General features: G+C 47.8%; 2 protein-coding genes and 1 non-coding gene across 4 annotated transcripts in view; all 3 read right to left on the reverse strand.

The window, feature by feature from the left end:
* CHUK (component of inhibitor of nuclear factor kappa B kinase complex) overlaps nt 1-1,729 on the reverse strand; it is a 28,058-nt gene extending 26,329 nt beyond the window's left edge. The window contains exons 1-2 of the mRNA XM_030453071.1: nt 1,543-1,729; nt 1,360-1,454 (exon numbers count right to left, since the gene is read on the reverse strand). Coding sequence (XP_030308931.1) covers nt 1,360-1,454; nt 1,543-1,698 — 251 coding nt within the window. The 5' untranslated portion in view covers nt 1,699-1,729. The remainder of the gene's footprint in view (nt 1-1,359; nt 1,455-1,542) is intronic.
* CWF19L1 (CWF19 like cell cycle control factor 1) lies at nt 1,722-14,597 on the reverse strand. 2 transcript variants are annotated; one of them, XM_030453072.1, is made up of 14 exons: nt 14,538-14,597; nt 14,296-14,380; nt 13,739-13,817; nt 12,297-12,398; nt 11,294-11,508; nt 10,613-10,731; nt 8,765-8,849; nt 7,796-7,936; nt 6,940-7,051; nt 5,332-5,411; nt 4,229-4,438; nt 3,352-3,471; nt 2,059-2,156; nt 1,722-1,956 (listed from the first exon to the last, which is right to left on the reverse strand). In XM_030453072.1, the coding sequence occupies exons 1-14, from the start codon at nt 14,558-14,560 to the stop codon at nt 1,812-1,814; spliced, it is 1,614 nt and encodes a 537-aa protein (XP_030308932.1). In that variant the 5' UTR covers nt 14,561-14,597; the 3' UTR covers nt 1,722-1,811. The 2 variants fall into 2 exon arrangements, with proteins under 2 accessions (XP_030308932.1, XP_030308933.1); XM_030453073.1 differs by lacking the exons at nt 10,613-10,731; nt 12,297-12,398; nt 13,739-13,817; nt 14,296-14,380; nt 14,538-14,597 and having other exon boundaries at nt 1,742-1,956; nt 11,294-11,403.
* LOC115598561 lies at nt 3,641-3,781 on the reverse strand. Its single transcript, XR_003987730.1, has one exon. It is a non-coding gene; the product is annotated as a small nucleolar RNA SNORA12 (small nucleolar RNA).
* Nucleotides 14,598-19,268: the final 4,671 nt, after the last annotated feature.

The following is a 19,268-nucleotide window of genomic DNA, read 5'->3' on the forward strand; positions in this document are numbered from 1 at the left end:
TGTTCCCCAAACGTACCCTTGCTGAGAAGTACACTCTTCAACTGGTCCCTACCAGTATCCAAATGCATAAAATCCATACTTTTGGAATACATAAACCAGTGATGAGCAGCACTATCTCCAAGTCAAGGTACATGGCTTTCTTTGATGATGGGAAATATAGGCTCAAGTTCTGAATTCCTGCACACTCCTGGTAAAGCTGTTACACATTTATATATGTGGGCACAGTTCCCTCCTGGCTTGTGTTTCACATGAATCCTTTAACATTTTTAACCATACCAAGGAGGTAGAACCAGGCAGGTGAAATCCATGTACACGGAAGATTAATTTCTGCAACTGAATTAAAACAGCTGCTTCCTGACTGTCTCTAATACATGTTACTCTTGGGAATAAATTACACATCTAGCAGGAAGTGAAGACAAATCACTTCTGTGTACATCTTCCAAAGCCTCTGGAAGACACTGCAAGAGCAGCTGTAGTTGTGCAGCTCAGTGACTGTATCCAGAAAAGGAATATGGTGAAAATCCTAACAAGAAAAGTGATCAACAAGCCCTGATTTGCAAGTTCAGGTTGTCTGCAGGAGGATTTCTCCAATGCTTGTGGATACAGTGAGCAGACAAGAGTGACAAGAAATCAGAGTAGGAGCTCAGTAAACCTCTGTGCAGCAGAGCATGGCAGGCCTTGGTGAGGACAAGGCAGAGCAAAACTGAGTGGTGTCCCTGCTCCCATCACTGGGACAAAGCATTTCATCCTCTGTGAGGAGGAATACTCAGGATCAGGGAATACCTGCATGAGGCACTGATAATCAGAGCTACTGCTCTGATTCTGTACGGACAAGCCTGGCTAGCTCTGGTCACAGATACCTCAGAGTGACATGCTGTAACGAGGGATGGTGGGCAGCAGAGTACATAGTTTCTCATGAGAAAGCATTAAGTTATTCTGTACGTGTGAACGTGAGACAGATAAAAAGCAATTCTTAAGATTTCCTGTTGGCAGATGGAAGATGAATGCACTACACACTACGGCAACATGTGGGCGTTCTGTCACCGTGTTAAACCTCAGCACAGTGTCTGGTGTGAGTTTAGAAGTGTTCAGGATGGACAAGCAGCTCGGGCAGCACAGGAGCGCAGGCAGTTTGTCGGTGCTAGGACTCAGCATCTTGGGATGACAGATAAAGCAGCAAAGAGCTGCCAGGTGTCAGGCAGACCCTCAGAAGCTGGGGTCGGGCTGTACCCACACTCCGGCCAGGGCGGGGTGGTCGCGGGGCTTTCTCCCCCCACTCCTCGGTCCCTCAGACCGCCCGACTCACGGCCGCTGGGGCGCGGCTGCCCGGACCTCGCCCCGCCGCCCCTCCGCACTCACTTCTTCATGATGTCGATCTCGTGGCACCAGCGGTCCTTGTTCTTGACGCTGAGCTCCAGCCGGCAGGACTTGATAGCCACCCGGGCTCCCGACTCCTGCGGGAAACAGCGCCGTCAGCCGCCCCGGCCCTGCCCTCCCAGCCCGGCCCCGGCCCCGGCCCCGCTCCCTTCCCCCCCGCCCCACCTGGTGCTGGTACAGGCAGACATTCCCGAACCCGCCGGTGCCCAGGCGGTCGCGCATCTCCCAGGGCCCGCATCCTCCCGCCGGCTGTCCCCGCAGCGCCGCCCCGCCCGGGGCCCGCTCCGCGCCGCCGGGCCCGGGGGTTCCGCCCCACTCCATAGCGCCGCAGCCACTCGCCGCCACGGGGACTCCGCCTTTATTGCGTCATCACCGCGCGCGCCCGCCACCCGCCAATCGCCACGCGGGCCCGGTCCCCGTCGTCACCGCCGCCGTCACTCCCGGAGGGTGAAGTCGAAGGGCTGGAAGTCGCGGCGGAAGGCGGAGGCTTGAGCCGCCTCCTCCTCCCGCCCCGCCGCGCACTGCCGCCAGTCCGCCCTCTGCGGCAGCCCCAGCAGCGCCTCGCTCGCCAGCACCTCCCTGCAAGCACAGCGTCCCCAGGCGCGTCACGCATCGGCCGTGACGCCACCGCCTGCCCCCGCGGGAGCCGGGAGAGGGGACAGGGAGAGGAGGGGGACGGACCTGCCGAACTGCAGCGGGAAGCGGCTGCGGATGCGGTGGAAAAGCTTCTGCCCCGTGTCCAGCTCCACGTAGAAGTAGGGAGTCCCCGGCTGCACCACCTGCGGAGGGAGTGCGGGGAGACGGTGAGAGGTGGGGGGGCCCCTTCGGACCCCGCAGCTCTGCCCCGACCTCCCGCCAGCTCTGCCCACCGTCGGGGTGCCTGGGCTTTGGAAAAGAGCAGATGCTTCCTAACCAAGGAGGTGGTAATTTAGAGGGGGAAACTCAGCAAGACAAACCCAGCGACCCAGAGCCACCAAACCAAACTTCCACGGGACAGTGAAGGGGTGGATCGCCTCTCCCGAGATCATCAGCTGATTATCTGAAATACTGTCTGTGGCTCAATGCTGCACTTACCACTACAGAATGGTAAAATGAGAGAGCCAGGCAGTGCTGATCATTCTCAACCTGAGTTAGGTCATCCCATACTAACACAGCACATTTTTAGAGGAAGAAAAGCATGTGAAGAGATTGCATCATAGAATCATGCAATTGTTTTGGTTGGAAAAGACTTTTTAGATCATCAGATTCAATCATTAACCCAGCGCTGCCAAGGCCACCACTACATCACACCCCTCAGCACCACATCCATGGTTTTTAAATCCCTCCAGGAATGGCAGCTCTACCACTGCTCTGAGCAGTCTGTTCCAGGGCCTGATAACTCTTTAAGGGAAGAAATTGTTCCTAATATCCAACCTAAAGCTCCCTGGCACAACTTGAGGCCATTTCCTCTTGTCCTGTAACTTGGACAAAGAAACTAATATCCATATTTCTTGGCTGAGAAATCAGCCTCTGAGCTTAACAGCACGACTACCAACAGCTGTAATTGCTTAGAAAGAGACAAGAATTCACATGTGCTATTTCTGTCTCCTGCTGAGCAGGTCACCCAGTAACCACTGAGCACAAATAAAAAAAACCCCAAACCCCATATCACTACTGACTCATTTCTGTGATAGAACAGGAATAGATTCCTTTCAAATCCTTATCAGGGGGAACCTGGCAGCAACACTGAATAGAGGCTTGGAGTCTGGTATCAGAAGGAATGAATTCAGCAAGCTCTACAGACAGCTGGAATGATTTTCAGATGAGCAATGCATCTTCACCTGAATCAGAATACATCTGGCACATCTCCAAATCAAATCTACAATAGTCTGCCTCCAAAAGCTTAACCCAACACACACAGTGGCCTCAGAAGGAAACAGCAGCCTGGACAGGACAGAGAGAAAGTTAAGTGTCAGGTGAAATTTTGTCTCATACTTGCGTGATATCTGAGTGCTCTGGGATTTCTAATAATTCAATCTGTTGTTCCTGTGCCTGTGTAATAAAGGACTCTTTAATGTCTTCAGAAGTACAGCGGTCCAATGGGACAGGAATCACCTGGAGAGAGAGGAAATTTCTGTGAAAAGAAGAAAAGACAAAACAAAGCACTTGCAGGAAGTAATCAGTCCATCACTGGAGCTGGTATGCTCCTCAGTACCACTCAGCATCATCAAACAAAAAGGTGAGCACCTCTTTGTACAGGCTTAAACTTATGACATGATTTTTTTTCTGTGGGAGATCACAAAAAGCTGAAAACTAAAAGCTTGAAAAAGTTCTCAGCACAGCCATCTCCTTTTTGATCTTTGTGGTAGCTTAAGGCCAGTCAGATACAGTTACAGATCTGCCAAATACAGAAACCACCACAATAAGCCCCAAGATGATTGATACAAAAGGAAAAAAAATAAAATAAAAAATCTGGTACTGGTAGGCACTGTCAAGAGTTCTGCATCCATCTTGAGATTTTCAGCCTATTTCAGTTACAAATGGGAGCACCACGGTTCATGTGCCAGCATGAGCAAAACCAGAGTCTTCATCTGAAAAACTTGTGGGCTTTTTAATTCGTTTCATGCAGGGAAAAGATTTCCTCACCACCTCACAACACAACCAATGCTGTGCTGCTGTAATAGGAAGAATGAAGTGGTAGAACCAGCACACCAGTTTTATTTTTGCTCTGGCTCTATCAGTGGGTAGGATGACTTCCCTGCATACTCTAGGAAGTCACAGAATAGAAAGGGAAATTTGAAGGTGAACTTTCTCAATTCATTTGCAGATAAGTGCAAGTTCATGTTCTCCCAGGGTGACACTAAAACCATACCTGTAACTGTAGATGCTGACTCCTATAGTTTCTTTCAAATAGGACACATCTCTTTCCCTTGCTTCTGAAAAACTCCTTTAGGGCAGACTTGTACTTGGTCACTTCTTCCACCACCTCTGAAGACAAATCAACCACTGACTGATAGTGTCCAATAGGCAAAATCAAAACGTGATCAGGCAATAATCCCCCTTTTGCCAAGGCAAGATAGCACTAGAGTGGAACAATACACACCAGTTACTTACTGCAAGTAACACCAGGCTGTGGAAAACTTACTCTTTGACTGCATTCTGTGTGTCCCCCAATCTAGTGATTCTGCCTCAGGAACAGGAAAGTCTTCTTCTCTATGTCACTTACTAGGGACTGATTATTAGCAATTTATAATGAGAGAGAGGCACTGCTAAAGGACAAAAAAACCCCCAAATCTTTTGAAAGTCAGAGAATGCTTTGTCTGCAGGAAAGTAGCTGAGTGAACTTCATCACTCCACTATGGCTCTGTTTTCTTACTATAACAAGGATATGCACTTGAAAATTGTTAACAGCTTTTAAAATAAGACCGTGGACAAACCTGTCCCTGTAGTAGCTTGAAGTGCTATACAGAAGCCAGAACTTTGGCAAATGGACTGTATCAATGATTGAATTAACCTCCAAGATGTACTTTGAGATGTTGCCTTTGAAGCTATCCTATCTTCTGTTTAATTTATATGTAATAAAATTGAAACTAATCATCCCAGGTAGATCTGGCAGAACTCCAAACACAGCATCCTATTGTCAATGCAGGTTCCAGTTTACACTGAGTTCATGCCAGAAAAGTTGTGCCAGATGGTAACATAAGCAATCCATGAGGGCTTAAAAAGTGTTCTGACACCATAGTCCAGCTCTCCTGCTGAAGCAAATCTGGGCCATCTTTCATTTTTAAAGACTTATCTATATAATCATGTCTTTTGTAGGGGAGATGTGCAGAAACTGCAAACAAAACCAAGAGTTAGCTTCAAATAAAGATTGGTTGATTTTTAAGATTTAAAATTGGAGATTGATATTTTCTATTGCTGTGTCTTAGCATGATTCTGCCCTCAGGCAGCAAAGAACATGGTAAGGGTACTTACATGTGTGCCAATACTAACAACCAGGTGTTTCTCAACTTCTGGGCTGGCAAGACAGAACCAGCAGGGTCCCGTGGGCTGTGCTTTATTGAGAGAGGGAAGAGATACAAGTGTTAGCAGAAGGCTTATTTGTCAGAATGAGGAAGAGAACAAGATTTGGAAGAGCTCTTATTTTCCAGCTGCTCTTCCCCATTGATATAGCGCTGAAGATGTCAGAAGGACACAACTTCTGGAAGCAGATCAGAGAACCAGTGCCTCTGGGAAATTCCAGCAAGGCAGGAGGTGACAGCAGTCACACCTTTACTGACTGTGATTCTTAGAATGCTCTAATTTGATGGAACAACTTAATTCCAGGAATAAGCTACTGCACAGGTACAGACAAGGACAGCTGCTTTCAAACATACTTGGCAGTTCTGGCCTATTCATCACACTCAAAACATATGGATTCACAAGCAAAATGCAACATCTGAGCTGACCTTTAAGTTGGTGGCACTCTCCAGGATGTCTACAAGAACAGACAAGCAGCTATGCAAAGGCAATAAACATGACAGAGCTCTCCCAAAAATGTGGGAAACCAAAGCTTCAATTCTGCCGTTCATTTCTGAACAAAAGGGTGTAACAAAGCTCCCTCACATGACATCAAACTCCAGAAGACTTTGGAAATTATATGAATATGAATATGAATATGGATATGAATCTCTCACTGCGTGCCACAGAAGTGATGGGGGAAAAGAAGAAAACCCACACACATTCTTTCACCAAACAGACTGCCACTGCAGCCAGATGTGACCCTGCAGGTACATACAGAGGAATGACACTGAGCTCAGCTTACCATAAAGAAATTTAGCCCATAGAACTGCTATATGGAAGGACTATGCAAAGCATTTGGAAATCTAATAAATAAAAACTAAACAACTTGGTCTCATGGAACAGTGGCAGACAGGTTTATCTACCAAAGGCACTTCTGAAGAATGTCTTCTTACCCACTGGCAGTGGGAGCTTTCACAGAAGCAAAAGGGTTAGCCGACACCTAGGCTTGCTTTTGAAGCCCAAATATCTTTGTAACAGAGACCAGCCTTTGTAAAGATACATGCTTGCAGTAACACTGTCACTGCAAGTCACAGTCCTTAAAGATTTCATTTCAGTTTCTTCAAGTCAGGCAAACTAATGAGATTTACAGCACAGAAATACAGAGGTAACTGAAGGGCTTTCTCCCTTCCCAGGTCATTAATACTTTGTGAACTCACAGCCAGAACAACTGAGGTGGTGTTCAAGAACTCATCAGCACCATGACCCAGTCTCTTGCTGTCCTTCTGAATGGTAACATGCTGCTTTCTGTAACAGCCTATTGTCATGTTCAGGGGCTAATGTAGTGCAGAGGATAAATGGCATCAGCTCTACCACAAAACTACACTTTTTTGACTTCTCTTTCACCTATCAGTTGTCCATTCCATAGGAAACAGGACTGCTGATTCTTCCACAGCACCTACTACAGTGAGAGAGCATGTTGGCAAACTGACATACATAGTTCAGCAGCCTGAAACAAATGAAGAGTGAGATGGTTCAGTACTTCACAGGAAGGGCTCAGGAAAAAAGCACCTGCATACTTACGGGGCTTTTTGACTTGCTTAGGTTGGGAGTTTCCTCTCTCTTTCCCATCTGAGGGACGTTTCTTTCCCTGATGCTTGTTCAAATCAAAGAAAAACTGACAAGGTGGTTCTTCCTGTTTAGAAAATGAAGACCAAAGCCCGTTATCACATAGAATCACAGTACATACAAGAATTTGCACTTTCCTGAAGAGGTGTGTAACCACCTTCAAAAACCTTTGAGCAAAATCATCAGTATCCTGGCACAGAATGAATTGGTCTTTCCCAGTAACATAATGAACTTTGCCTTCCTGGACATGCAGGCCTCAGCCAAGGAAAAAATTCTGGGAGAGTTGTTCCATATTGTTAATCTATTTAACCTTATGCTGAACATTCAGAATTGCTTGCTTTTATGGATTATTCAGCTCTCCTTCAGTTGACGGCCAGTGACAAAAAGGATGACTGGTAACCTCTCAGCACACACACAGAAGCTGAAATGATTTGACCAAGTTGTCATGTACATCACAATGCCATTAGAAGGCTTTAAAGCTGCAGAGGAAAGAGCTTGTGAAGAGGGTGGCAATAACAGGACACACCACTGAAGGAGGAGGTCACACCAGAGTAGAGTGGGAGGATCACCTCCCTCAACCTGATGGCCACAGTGCTGGTGATGTAGCCCAGGACACGGTTGGCTTAAGAAGGGGCAACTGTAATAAACTCCCATGCACTGCATCTATACAGTTTGATTCATAAAAATAGTTTACACAGAACCCTGAAGTGCTTGGACAGAAATAGCCCAAAGTTAAAGCCAAACACTGTTCTAAACTCCCTGAACACAGAGAATGAAAACAGTGCTCACATGGGGGAGAAGGCAGCAGTACCTCTGCACAAAGGGGTGCTTTGATCTTCTGTGTCTCCTTCCGTGACTTTCGGTAGGGGTTCTCAGTGACATCCTGTGGCTGTTTCACCAGCTCTGCAGGATCCATTTTACTCATTGGCACAATGCTGAAGGCGTAGAGATACTACAACAAAAACAGATGGCTCAAATGCAAGAAGCTTTTGCCATGACTGCAACTCAGTCAGAGATCAGTTGTGAACTAAGCCAGCCTGAAATGGTAACACACAACTTAGCACTGCAAATCGTCAGCAAATCAGTGTTTAAGCTGAAGCAGGACATGAAAACCAAGCTCCCTTTGCCAGTCTCCCACCAGTGCAACCAAGAGTTTATAGGGTGATTCCAAGTGACTCACTCCTTTCACTTTATTGAAAGCTCTTTTTGCAAAGGAGCAGTGCATCCTACTTGATAAGGAAACCACCTTGATCCTTGCCAGTTTCCAAGCCTTTTTTCTGTCCATAACTCCTGGACCTTTTATGTTACCAGGCCTGGTTTCTATGCCTTCTGAACCACTAGCAACCTGTCCTTCTATACCAATATTCCATAACCTTCTAAGGGGAGAAGAAAAACAGGTTAAAAAAACAAACCCAAACCCCAGCCCCTTCTCACCCCAAAAGTTATTTTTAGTGATTTTTAAGGCCCCTTTTGGAATTTTGCTTCCTTCTTAAAGCAGGCCATGCAAACAGAAAACATGTAAAGTAGTTGAGGAAGGAATGGCAGCTTTCTAACCACTTTCCTTTCCAGACATCTTCACAGCTAAATTCCATCTGATCAGGTCGAAAAGAACAACAGTGCCTCAGAAGACATCTTGCAGCACTTACCTATCATTCAGGTGAGACAGATCCCTCCAGTTCTGTCACTTTTAAGTGACAGTGTCCTCTAGCCAGCCAAAGCTGGGTTTACTTCTCTATTCTTTGTACTTGAGAAAAGAAGAAAGATTCAAGAGTGTCACTACCTTTTTCTTGCTTGTATTGCCAACATCAGCAAGTGCAATAAATCTGCTCACATGTTGTGGGGTCTCCTGTAGCACTGTGTGATTCCTGTAAGGAAGCAAACCACAATTGTACTGACATATACAATACAGAAATGCACACAGCAGGGAAAACACATGTTCTCCATGAAGTCACAATGGAATAACTGCTGGAGTTGACTTAGAAACTGAACTTGAACTCACATTTTAAAGGAAAATACAGCACTGAAGCAGAGTGGAATGTAGCAAATGTGCAATGAGCTTGTAGCATGATAATTTCCTAGGCAACCCTAGATGTTGGCAACATGAGGGGAACTTGGTGTGCTGACTGTAAGGGACATTGCATGGAGGGTGGAATGGAGACACCATGGCCAGGCTTTGTGTTAATTATGGGATCTGAAGGTACTATGGATATTATAAGCTGCATGTTTGATACCCCCCGGGCCAGCAATCTGTCACCTTTTGACAAAATACCATCCCTTAGGTGAACTTTGCTCATTATAATATCATTATACCAAAACACACATCCATCCCCCAAAGCCAGCTGCCTACAAGGTATGCCTGCACTCTGTATTTTCTTACTTTAGACCTTTAAAAGCAAAGCAATTGTATTTTTGACCAATCATGATAAGGGATGTGTGCCTACTCACTCAAGCTCCACCTGTAAGGTAAAATAAAATAAAATAAAATAAAATAGGCTGAGTCCCTCTTCCCCCCATTGCAACATCTTTGGTAGCATTCAAACACTCAGCTATACTGAGTGTCTCCTTGGGAACCTCAGTAATATCTATAGAGTTGCTTCATAGTTTAATATGGTAGTAGCCAAGCTGCATACTCCTAACCTAGGTATTTGCACATGCTTTGAAGTGAATTTGTCACTGGCAATCCAAAAGAATTTGTGTATCTGTTGCTTTGATAAATTACACTATTCATTAATCTAGCCAGGAAAGTTCACCTTGAATGCAAACAAACTTAAGTGTGGCTCTGCAGGTTGATGTTAAGCATGACTGGAAGAACAGTGTTGTGCTAGTTGTGTATCCAGAATCATGGGAGTTCAATATATGTATTGGACATGACTGGACTTCTAATGCCAAATTGGCTATTACACAGAATCTAAGCCCAGCTGCCCCCAGCTCCTCTAATATCTGAAGATCAGCTGGAACACAAAGGGGTTTATTTTCTGCCAAATTACTTTACTCCTTAATGTAACAGCTACTCAAAGAGCATGTAAGTCACATACAGTCTTTGGCTAAGAACAAGGATGCCTGAGGATAGACTCATGAGATCAAGCACCTGCACAGACTGAAATACCATCTCACTGCAGTCCAGAGGTGAGAGAACAACTCACTAGGCTGAGAACTGCTGCACCTTTAATTGCTTCCTGTGGAAAGGATAATAATCTTACCTAACATCACCATGACAGCCTTAGTTTTATTTGTAGGGTGTTCTGACACCTGCCTTATATCCCTAGTCACATTTTGCATAACAAGGTATGCCTGAAAACACCCATCTCTTCACCACACAAGAGCTCTTCCCCTACACATTTCCATATACACCCTGAATCAGGCTGAATGCTGTTTAAGTGTGATTAAGGGCAATCAACTTGGCATCATATTCACAGCAATGCACTCAGACAAGTTTTCAAGGCAGCAGAATTATGGTAATAAGATTTATCTTATTATCATAATCAACAATCATTATCAATTATTATCAAAAATCTTCACCCTGTGTTGAGAGTGAATGACTTCATTAAATTATTTTAGAACTGTCCTTCTGTGCTCTTTAAAAATTGAACTTGTATTAGAAAATCAGATTTCACATGGTCTTACAAACCTGTATGGAAATCTTTCATAATAGGTTTTCTCCAAGGCAGCAAAGTGGTACCGTGGCTTGAGACTTGCAGCTAGGTCAGATACTAACTTGGAGCCACATTTCTTGGTATCTATTTCTCCCTACAAAATACAAACCGAACATTATTTAAAGAAAGCTGTCAGACGGCAGTGAAAAGAAACAGTCTGATACAGAACTGCATGCTGGAAGCACAGAGGCTGATTATAGTGGTCACCATTCCCTCAAAGTAGGAAAAAAAAAAGTCAAAAGGACTTGATCTCTTATAGCCAACCAGAGCCTACTTATTTATTCCATTCTGTGTACTCAGGATTTGCACCCACTTATTTATCAGTCCAAGCTTGTTATATTTTCCTTCTCTTGGCCTCACGAAGCCAGGGCAGCACAATGTTCCACAGCAACTGCAATGAACTGACTTCAGAGCAACATTTGTGATGAAAACTCTGTTTCTTTCAGATAGGGACAGATAAAACATCCTGAAGTTTCACAAACCTCTCTTCCCATTATCCTTTTCTGAAGAACCAGAACACATGCTGTGCAGTTTTTACTCTCAGCTTTCTCAGCCACTCAGACCACCTAACAGTCCAAATTGTCACAGCAAGCAGCCAGGCAATCCCATGGGAAATCCCTCTGGAAACCCATCCCACCAGAAAACAGAACACTCACCGCACTGTTGGCAAAAGTCCCCACATCTCTGGGCCAGGGGGATGTCAGCAAGATGTCCACACCTTTGAAGTTTGGGGTTGATAACAAAGATGTTTTTAATTCTGCCACATCCTTTGCACTAAAGCTGTAGGCAGGTGCTGGCTCCTCCTGGGACTCAGTGCCACTCAGGTATGCAATCTGCAGTCCTGAAGAGCCACTGTAAAGACCTCGGCGCCCTGCAGTAACACACAGGCACAGCCTTGGGATCCTGACAAGTAACCTCTTAGTTGCATCACAGACAGAACCAAATTCAGCTGTCCTGCCTCATTTCTAATGAAACTGTTCTTACAGTCAGCTTGTTTTCTGTTCCCATAAACTAATTAAAGACATGGTTTAGCACAACAGCTCAAACCCAACCTGCCTAGAATGAAGCAACTTCTTGGACATTCCCCAGTCTTTTCTCATTACTGCTGTCTTCCCAAAAATCCATTCATATCAAAAGCTCAGTATGAAGACTGAGTCAAAAAAACCAATTGCAAATGCCTTTACATTTTATCTTTTTTGTCAGGTGGCATTCTAGAAACTAGTTTTTCCTTTTAGATTTGCTACAGCTTCATTACCTTTAAAGGTGATACCTCTTACTTCTGCACCAGTACAACTTCAGAGCATAGTGAAATCATACTTCAAGTAGGAAACCTTCCACCCTTCCACTTACAAAGACAGGCCCACTATGAGGAAAAGATATTCCCAAAGAACAGGCTCTTTCAACTACTCTTCCTTTTGGTATGCAAGTTCAGTGTTAGAAAACAACAAGAAAAGCAGGGTTTCCTCCTACATTTTACATAGCAGATTGTATCATCCTTTCTAAACAGAATCCAATCCCAGTCTGAACTCCAGAATTAGAAATGCCACCTTAAATTTTCCAGAAAAAGGAGGAACTCTGAAGTGAGATGATCAGAAAATGTCCAAGAAAGCACCACTAGGTAAATGCACATCCCTAATCATGTATTACCTGCAGCCTTACCTAAATAAGTGATGTTCTCAGCTAATTCACCACCACTGACATCTGGAAAATAGCTCACAGTCTCCTGGTCATTGGCACCAAGAATGTAGGTTGGGATTGGAGCTGAGGAAGAAAATCACATGCACTCAGTCTGTTTTAATTTGAGTAGATCAGCACAACTTCAGTCCACACTCACTAGGAATCACAGCAGGTCCCATCTGTTCCTACAGACCCCAACATCACTCCCTTGCAGTGTGCTGAGAAGCAGTAAGCACAGAACAAGAAATCTGCCTTCACAGCAACTCCCCAAGCCTGCTGTTCCCACAGACGCATACAACACCAGCAGAGAACAACCTCTGCTTTAGCTACAGCTTGCTCCACTGCCTACATGAGATCAGCTCCAAAATAACCTACTTTTCACTGAATAAAAAACACTTGTTTCCTAGATAAGAGAGCAGCAGCAATACTGCAGCTTCACTACAGCTGTTGTAAAACTGGTGCTTGAAGTTCCATCTCCCATGGTCAGAGGGACTGTGGGAGGTGCTTTCAGCTGCAAAGCAGAATTTGAAAATGTTATGGATGGCTTAAAACCCAAATTAAGTGACAGCACTTTTGTTTCTGTGTGTGTACAGGTGAGATTATAGACTACGGATTTTTTCCAATAGTTCAAAGCGTTAAGACAATTCAAGTGTGGAAAAGTATCAGCCCAGGGAAGACTTTGCTGTTAACACTCCCCTTCTCCATGAATGCACAGGAAAGACAATCTGTGAAGAGCATCCCATGCTGCCCAGGTCAGAAAACAAGGACTGGCCCATGTGGCAGCCTGCATGCTGAAACTGTGAGGAGCAACTGTAAGGTAGGAACAGAAGTGGAGCCACAAGACATCCAGGAAAGGAGCAAGAAGACCCTGACACCAATTAGCAGTATTGTATGTCTGTCCTGTGACTGGAGATGATGCAGGAATAGGCCTTGATGCCCAAATTGTGGACAAGCCACTTGGACATGTGTATCTTTGTGCTCCTCAGTCTAAAAGCATTATTTTACATCTTTCTCTCCTGGGTGTTTTCCTAAGTGTGACTAACTGTGACTTTTGAATTCAAAAGCACGCTGTGACAGGACAGTGAAGTAAGTGGTCAGGTGTTGGCTTCTCCCCAGTGACTATTGACAGGACAATAGGAAATGGGTTCAAAGCTGCACCAGGGGAGGTTCAGATCAGATGTTAGGAAAAATTTCTCCACTGAACCAGGGGTGAAGTATTGGAACAGGCTGCTCAGGAAGGTGGTGGAGTTGCCATACCTGGGCAAATAACAGGTAGATGTGATGCTTCAGGAGATGATTTAGTGGTTATGGTGGTGTAGGACTGGCAATTGGACTCGATAATCTTGAAGGTTCTTTCCAACCATGATGATTCTATGATTCTAAATGGTGTAATCAGCCACATGCAGTGACAATTCCTTCCTTACCTTTCTTGGCCCCTGAGCGATACTCTGCCCATTCTGCCTCTGAAGTGGAGCCAAAAAAGTTTCCAACGCACAACAGCATCTAAAAACATCAGATAAAGTCAGGGTTGCCATTTGGCCCTAGACAGCATGCACAGCTTTTTCATTGCTGTGCTGTACTGTCACAACACTGTAACATGCACCACTTCAACAGCATTTTACTGTACGATAAAGAGAACTCTCTGTGTTTATCTGCAGTACTAAATGCACAACATCAACAGGTTTAAACCCGGCGCTGCCCACAAATCACAGGTCCTCCCAACACGGGTGCTGGGCAGGGAGGGGTGAGGGGGTGCAAAGCTCCTATGCCTTCGAGCAGAGGTGGAGACTCCCCAGTACCTCCCCTCCAGGCCAGACCCACACAGGGAACTCCCGTGTCACCCCAGGCCGGCTCCTGACTCGGGCGATTCCAGCGCCCCTGATCACATCCACAGACAGCTCCGGGAGCTGCCCCGCTGCCCCCGCTCCCGCAGGGGATGGACCGGGACACACTGCACTCTCCGCTCGCTCCGAAGCCTTACATCGAAGTGGCCGCTCTTGCTCTGGATGGCCCGGACCCGCCCGAAGAGAGCCTCCAGGCGCCCCTCCACGTCTCCACACGCCAGCCTAGGGAACACGGCTCGTTAGCACCTGATACGGACACGGAACGGCCTCCAGCCCCACCGCGCCTCAGCGCTTGCCACTGCCACCGCCTCCTGCTCCGCCTCCCACATCGCCGCCACCTCCCTCGCCGCCGCCGCCCCGGCCGCCCCGCCGCACTCACACACGCAGCGGCGTTGCCGCCATCGCTGAAGCGCCCGATCCCAATGGGCCCCTGAACCGGTACCGCCTCCGGTGCTCCGCTCAAACCGCTCCGCCGCTTCCGGTGCGTCGTCCTCAGCGCTCCGCCGCCGGTTCCGGAGGTGTCGGGGTGGCAGCGGTACCGGAGCCGGAGCGCGGGGCTGGTTAGGCGCTATACCCGACTCAGAAGGAATGAGGGAGCTGCGAGGGACCCAGGAACGGGGGAGATTCCCGAGGAGTGGAGAAAACACACGTCGTCCCTCTCTCCCAGAAGGGCGAGGAGGAGTCCCCGGGGGAACGGCAGCCAGAACGCGATCCCCGGGGAGGGGTTGTGGGATCCAGCCCTGCAAACCCTGCCCAGGGGTCATGGCGTGATCAGGAGCGGTCTGACTGTATTTACCTGTATTCACCGAGGGGAAACGACGCTTCCCCAGGCTGATTGACTTCTCTGGGGAGGCGGTACAGCACTGGAGGGAGTGGCAGAGACACCACGGGTCATGCTGCTGCTATCCAGGCACCTGGGCAGGGGGGAGAACTGGTCTGAGAGGAACCTTGGGAGTCCAGCAGAAGGAAGTGCAAAGCCCTTCCCCTGGGAAAGAATTGTTTCTTCACAGAATCACAGAATATTAGGGGTTGCAAGGGACCTCTGAAGATCATCTAGTCCAATCCCCCTGCTGCAGCAGGATCACTACAGCAGATCACACAGGAACACGTCCAGGTAGGTTTTGAATGTCTCCAGAAATGAAGACCCCACAACCTCTCTGAGCAGCCTGGTCCAGTGCTCTGTTACCACCACAGTAAAGAAGTTTTTTTCTTATAGTTAGCTTGAACCTCATATAGTTTGTGACGGTTGCCCCTTCTCCTGTCACTGGACACCACTGAATAGCCTGGTCCAATCCTCTTGACACCCACCCTTCAGATATTTATAAGGATTGATGAGATTTCTGCTCAATTTCCTTTTCTCTGAGCTGAACAGACCCAGCTCCCTCAGCCTTTCCTTGCATGGTAGATGCTCTAGTGCCCCAGTCATCTTAGTGGCTCTGTTCTGGGCTCTCTCCAGAAGTTCTTTATTCTACATGTACTGGGGAGTCCAGAACTGGATGCAGTATTCCAGATGCAGCCTCCCCAGGGCAGAGTAGAATGGGAGGATAACCTCCCTTGACCTGCTGGCCATGCTCTTCCTAATGCACCCCAGAATGCCATTGCCTTTCTTGGTCTTGAACCTTGATCATTGTTGGCTCATGGTCATCCTGTTGTCCACCACAACTCCCAGGTCTTTTTTTCCCACAGCTGCTCTCCAGCACTCAGCCCCCAACCTGTTGTACATGAGATATTCCTCCCAAGGTGCAATACCCTACACTTACCTTGTTGAATTTCACTGAGACTCTCTCTGCCCAACTCTTCAGCTAGTCCAGGTCATGCTGGATGGCAGCAAAGCCTTTTGACATGTCAGACACTCCTTCCAGTTTTGTGTCATTGTTGAACTTGCAGGAATCCAGCCATGGTGAGATGTTCTTCACCAGATAGGGGTAAATGAGCCATATGTGGGAGCAGGTTCCTGCACTTGCCCCATGGGGTACTCAGCCACCTGTGACATAAGCACCAGCATAAACCTGGTTCCTGCACCTGCTATACAATCTAACCACCACCAGTGGCATGAAAAAAGCAGCACAAAAAAGGTTAATAAATCTGTATCCAATTGTTTTCAGTTTCCACCTTAAAGTCTCCAGTCTTTATTCCCCTTTTATCTTCCCTTTGCTGGGGGGGGGGGGGGTGAGAGAGTAATTCTGTCCTTAGGTTTGTGGTCCAACCAAAGTGCTAAGGAGATCTGGGTTTTTTTAGCTCACAGCTTCCTCACAAATGCTTCCTAATGCATATTCACTAAAATAGCAGATACAAGAGGGAAATCTAGCTAACAGATTTTCCAATATAAAGCATGTGATGTGAATATTTTTCAGGCATTCTCTTTTCCCATTACAATATTGAAAGCACTAAGCAGTGTCGTTCAGCTACCAGCTTCCCTTACCTCCTAAAACTTCTTCCTAGGGCAAGTTTCTGGTAGCAGCAAATCCAAAAGGCTTATCTAGCAGAAACAAACAAAGTGAGCAGTTCACAGGAATGATCTTTCAGTATTCCCTTGTCTCTGGAGCACTATTTAAATCGTTAAGCAGGTTTGAGGGTTTTTTTCTTAGTGCTCAGCCTCGCCCTGTTACCTAATGTGTGTTCCCTGCAGCAGCAGCTAGAAGAGGGATATGTGGCTGACACACTTTTCCAATATAAAGCACTTGATTTGAATAGAGTTCTTGCATTTCCTTTTCTCTGTAAGCTGTTCAAAGCTCTAAGCAGTGCCTTTGAGCTACCAGCTTCACGTCTCACTCCTTTGTTTAGTAGATGTATCCATACTTTTGGAATTTTGGAGCCAAATTTAGCCAGAATTTTACTGGGACTGAGAGGACAAACATTTTAGGTTTTATGTTCTAAAGCAAGGCCATTTTTGCCTGATTGTTGCTTTTGCTGTGGGAAGGGTTCAATGAGAGGGTGAGGGCCATCAGGAAGTTTCCTTGCTTTTCGGGTGCCAGGCATGAATGGCCCCACAGACCAGCCCTTGGACCCTACAAAGCCCCTTGGGAACCCCAATACCCCCCAGGATTCCCCTGAAGACTCATAATCCCCCCCCTCGAGGACACACACCTCACCCTCCAGGACCCCCACCTCTACGGCCACCTCTCCCCGCTCCAAGGCCCCCCCCACTTGCTGGGCTCCACCATGGTAGCCCCCAGCCTCCCCCGTGTCACCCCATTCTGATGGGGAAACTGAGGTACAGGTGTGTTCAGTGTGCCCCCACCCCCCCACACCATCAGCTGGGTGGGGGGCTCTGACATGTGCCCCTCCTCCCAGAGTTCCCCCCTGGGATGTCCCCGAAAGTGCCTGGGACACCCAGTGCCCCCAGGAATTTCCTTGAGACAGTCAGTTTCCCACCAGGACCCCCGCAGGACACCCACCACTCCCCCTCAGACCTTCCCTGACCATCCCCTCCGGAATCCCCCACCAACCTCGTACCCCCATAATAATCCCTCCCGCCCTTATCTTACCCCATCCTCCTGGGGAAACTGAGTCATGGGTGCGTTCACTGTGCCCCCAACCCCATACCCTCGTGTGGGAGTCTCTGACATCTCTCCCCTGCCCCAGGTGACTCAGGTGGGGTTGGGGGTGTCACTGGGGGTGGCAGTTGTCACCCTCCTGCTGTGCTGGGAGTTGGGGGTGCTCCTCATGATGTTTCATCCCTACCTGATCCTGATCCGATCCTGATCCTGATCCTGCTGCTGAGCCAGGGCACCTTCCTGCTGGGCATCCACTGATCCACCACATTCATCCCTCTCCAGCTCTGGTTGAAAGAGACGGGAAGGGAAGGGGTTTTGGGGGAGGATACGAGTGGTGGGGTGGAATTTGCACTGGGTTAGTGGGGAGAAGGAGGGAGAAAGAGGGGGAGTTGTGAAGGAGGGGTGGGGGGAACTGCAAAGTCCTTGGGGGGACTTTGCAAGGGGCTTGCAGGGAGGGGGAAGGAGGATGACATGACAAGGGACCAGGCTCAGGCCCTCAGGAAACACTGGTTTCCCATCTCATCACCAAGACAGAAGTTCATCATCCCAAGGTTAAGCCACCACCTGATCCTCCCCTCCAGGAGGGAAGTCACAGACCTCCAGCACCTGCAGGGCTTAGGACTACCTCTTGCTGCTTGCCAGGGGCAATGCTGGTAACCCTAGCTCTTCTTCCCAGCCCTGCCTGCTATGATCCTGTTTTTTCTCAGGTTTGTCTCAGGACCAGCAGACATCACAGGGTTTACAGAAGTTCTGCAGGAGCAGAAGAGTTCAGCCACTGTTTTCCAAATGAACACTAGGCATTTATTCCCATTCTTGACTTGCTTTTAGCAGCAAGATAGTGAAGAGAGAGATGGAGAAACAATGTCCAGGATCACATTTTAGCCCAAAACCCAGCTTCCTCCTGAAGTGTCCGCAGTGTCTGTGGTGCTTGGCGAATGCACCACGATGGCTCCGAGCTCCGGAGCGCAGGCAGCTGCCCAGGGAGTGCTGGCTCTGTTAGTGGCCTCTCCTGCCCCCTCACCCCTCACCACCTCCCCTGCAGTCTCCATGCTGCCTTTCAGGGAGACCCTTTCCATCCCTAGATGCTTTGCTGGAAATTTGGACTTCCCTAGCCTCGGGAGCAAAGGCTCCTCGCCTGGCCCCTCTCCCAGTGACAATTGCAGAGGGCCCCATCATGGCTTCTGGGCCTCAGTGCTGCCCGCCTGTCTCTGATCCGGGATGCAGGCAGCCTGGGCAGGCAGTTAATCACAGTCCCCTCCTCTTGCCCCTCCTCAACTCAGAGACCTCCTAGCAGCCCCCTCTTCCCTCTGCAGCATCTGGGTCTGTTACCTCTGTTGGGAAGCAGAGAAGGTCCCTGGGATGTGTCGTTTTTACCAGGACTGCTGGAAAATTAGGGCTGACAATGGACCCAATAATCAGTAGTGCCACCCCTGTAAGAGGTGTCACAAGCTGGGCTGGTATAAAAGAGAGGATGTGTGCTGTCCGTGGGAAGCTCGTGGTGCACCATCTCCTGGGTTGCTAAGGGGGACAAGCTGCTTGGCATTGATTCTGTCTCTGCTAGCCTGCAACTCCACCCTGGGCAGGCAGTCTTCTCAATTCCAGTTTAAAAAAAC

This window comes from Calypte anna, chromosome 6 (genome assembly GCF_003957555.1).
Source record: "Calypte anna isolate BGI_N300 chromosome 6, bCalAnn1_v1.p, whole genome shotgun sequence".
Lineage (NCBI taxonomy): Eukaryota > Metazoa > Chordata > Aves > Apodiformes > Trochilidae > Calypte > Calypte anna.

Bases quoted from the DNA above. Each gene is read 5' to 3' on its own strand.
- CWF19L1 (XM_030453072.1), bottom strand. From the start codon at position 14,560: ATGGCGGCAACGCCGCTGCGTGT. The intron at 5,412-6,939 runs GTAAGTATGCAG...CTCTCAATAAAG, and splicing joins TAAGCAAGTCAAAAAGCCCC to CACAGCCCACGGGACCCTGC. The intron at 1,957-2,058 runs GTCCGTCCCCCT...CTGTGCTTGCAG, and splicing joins TTCCCGCTGCAGTTCGGCAG to GGAGGTGCTGGCGAGCGAGG.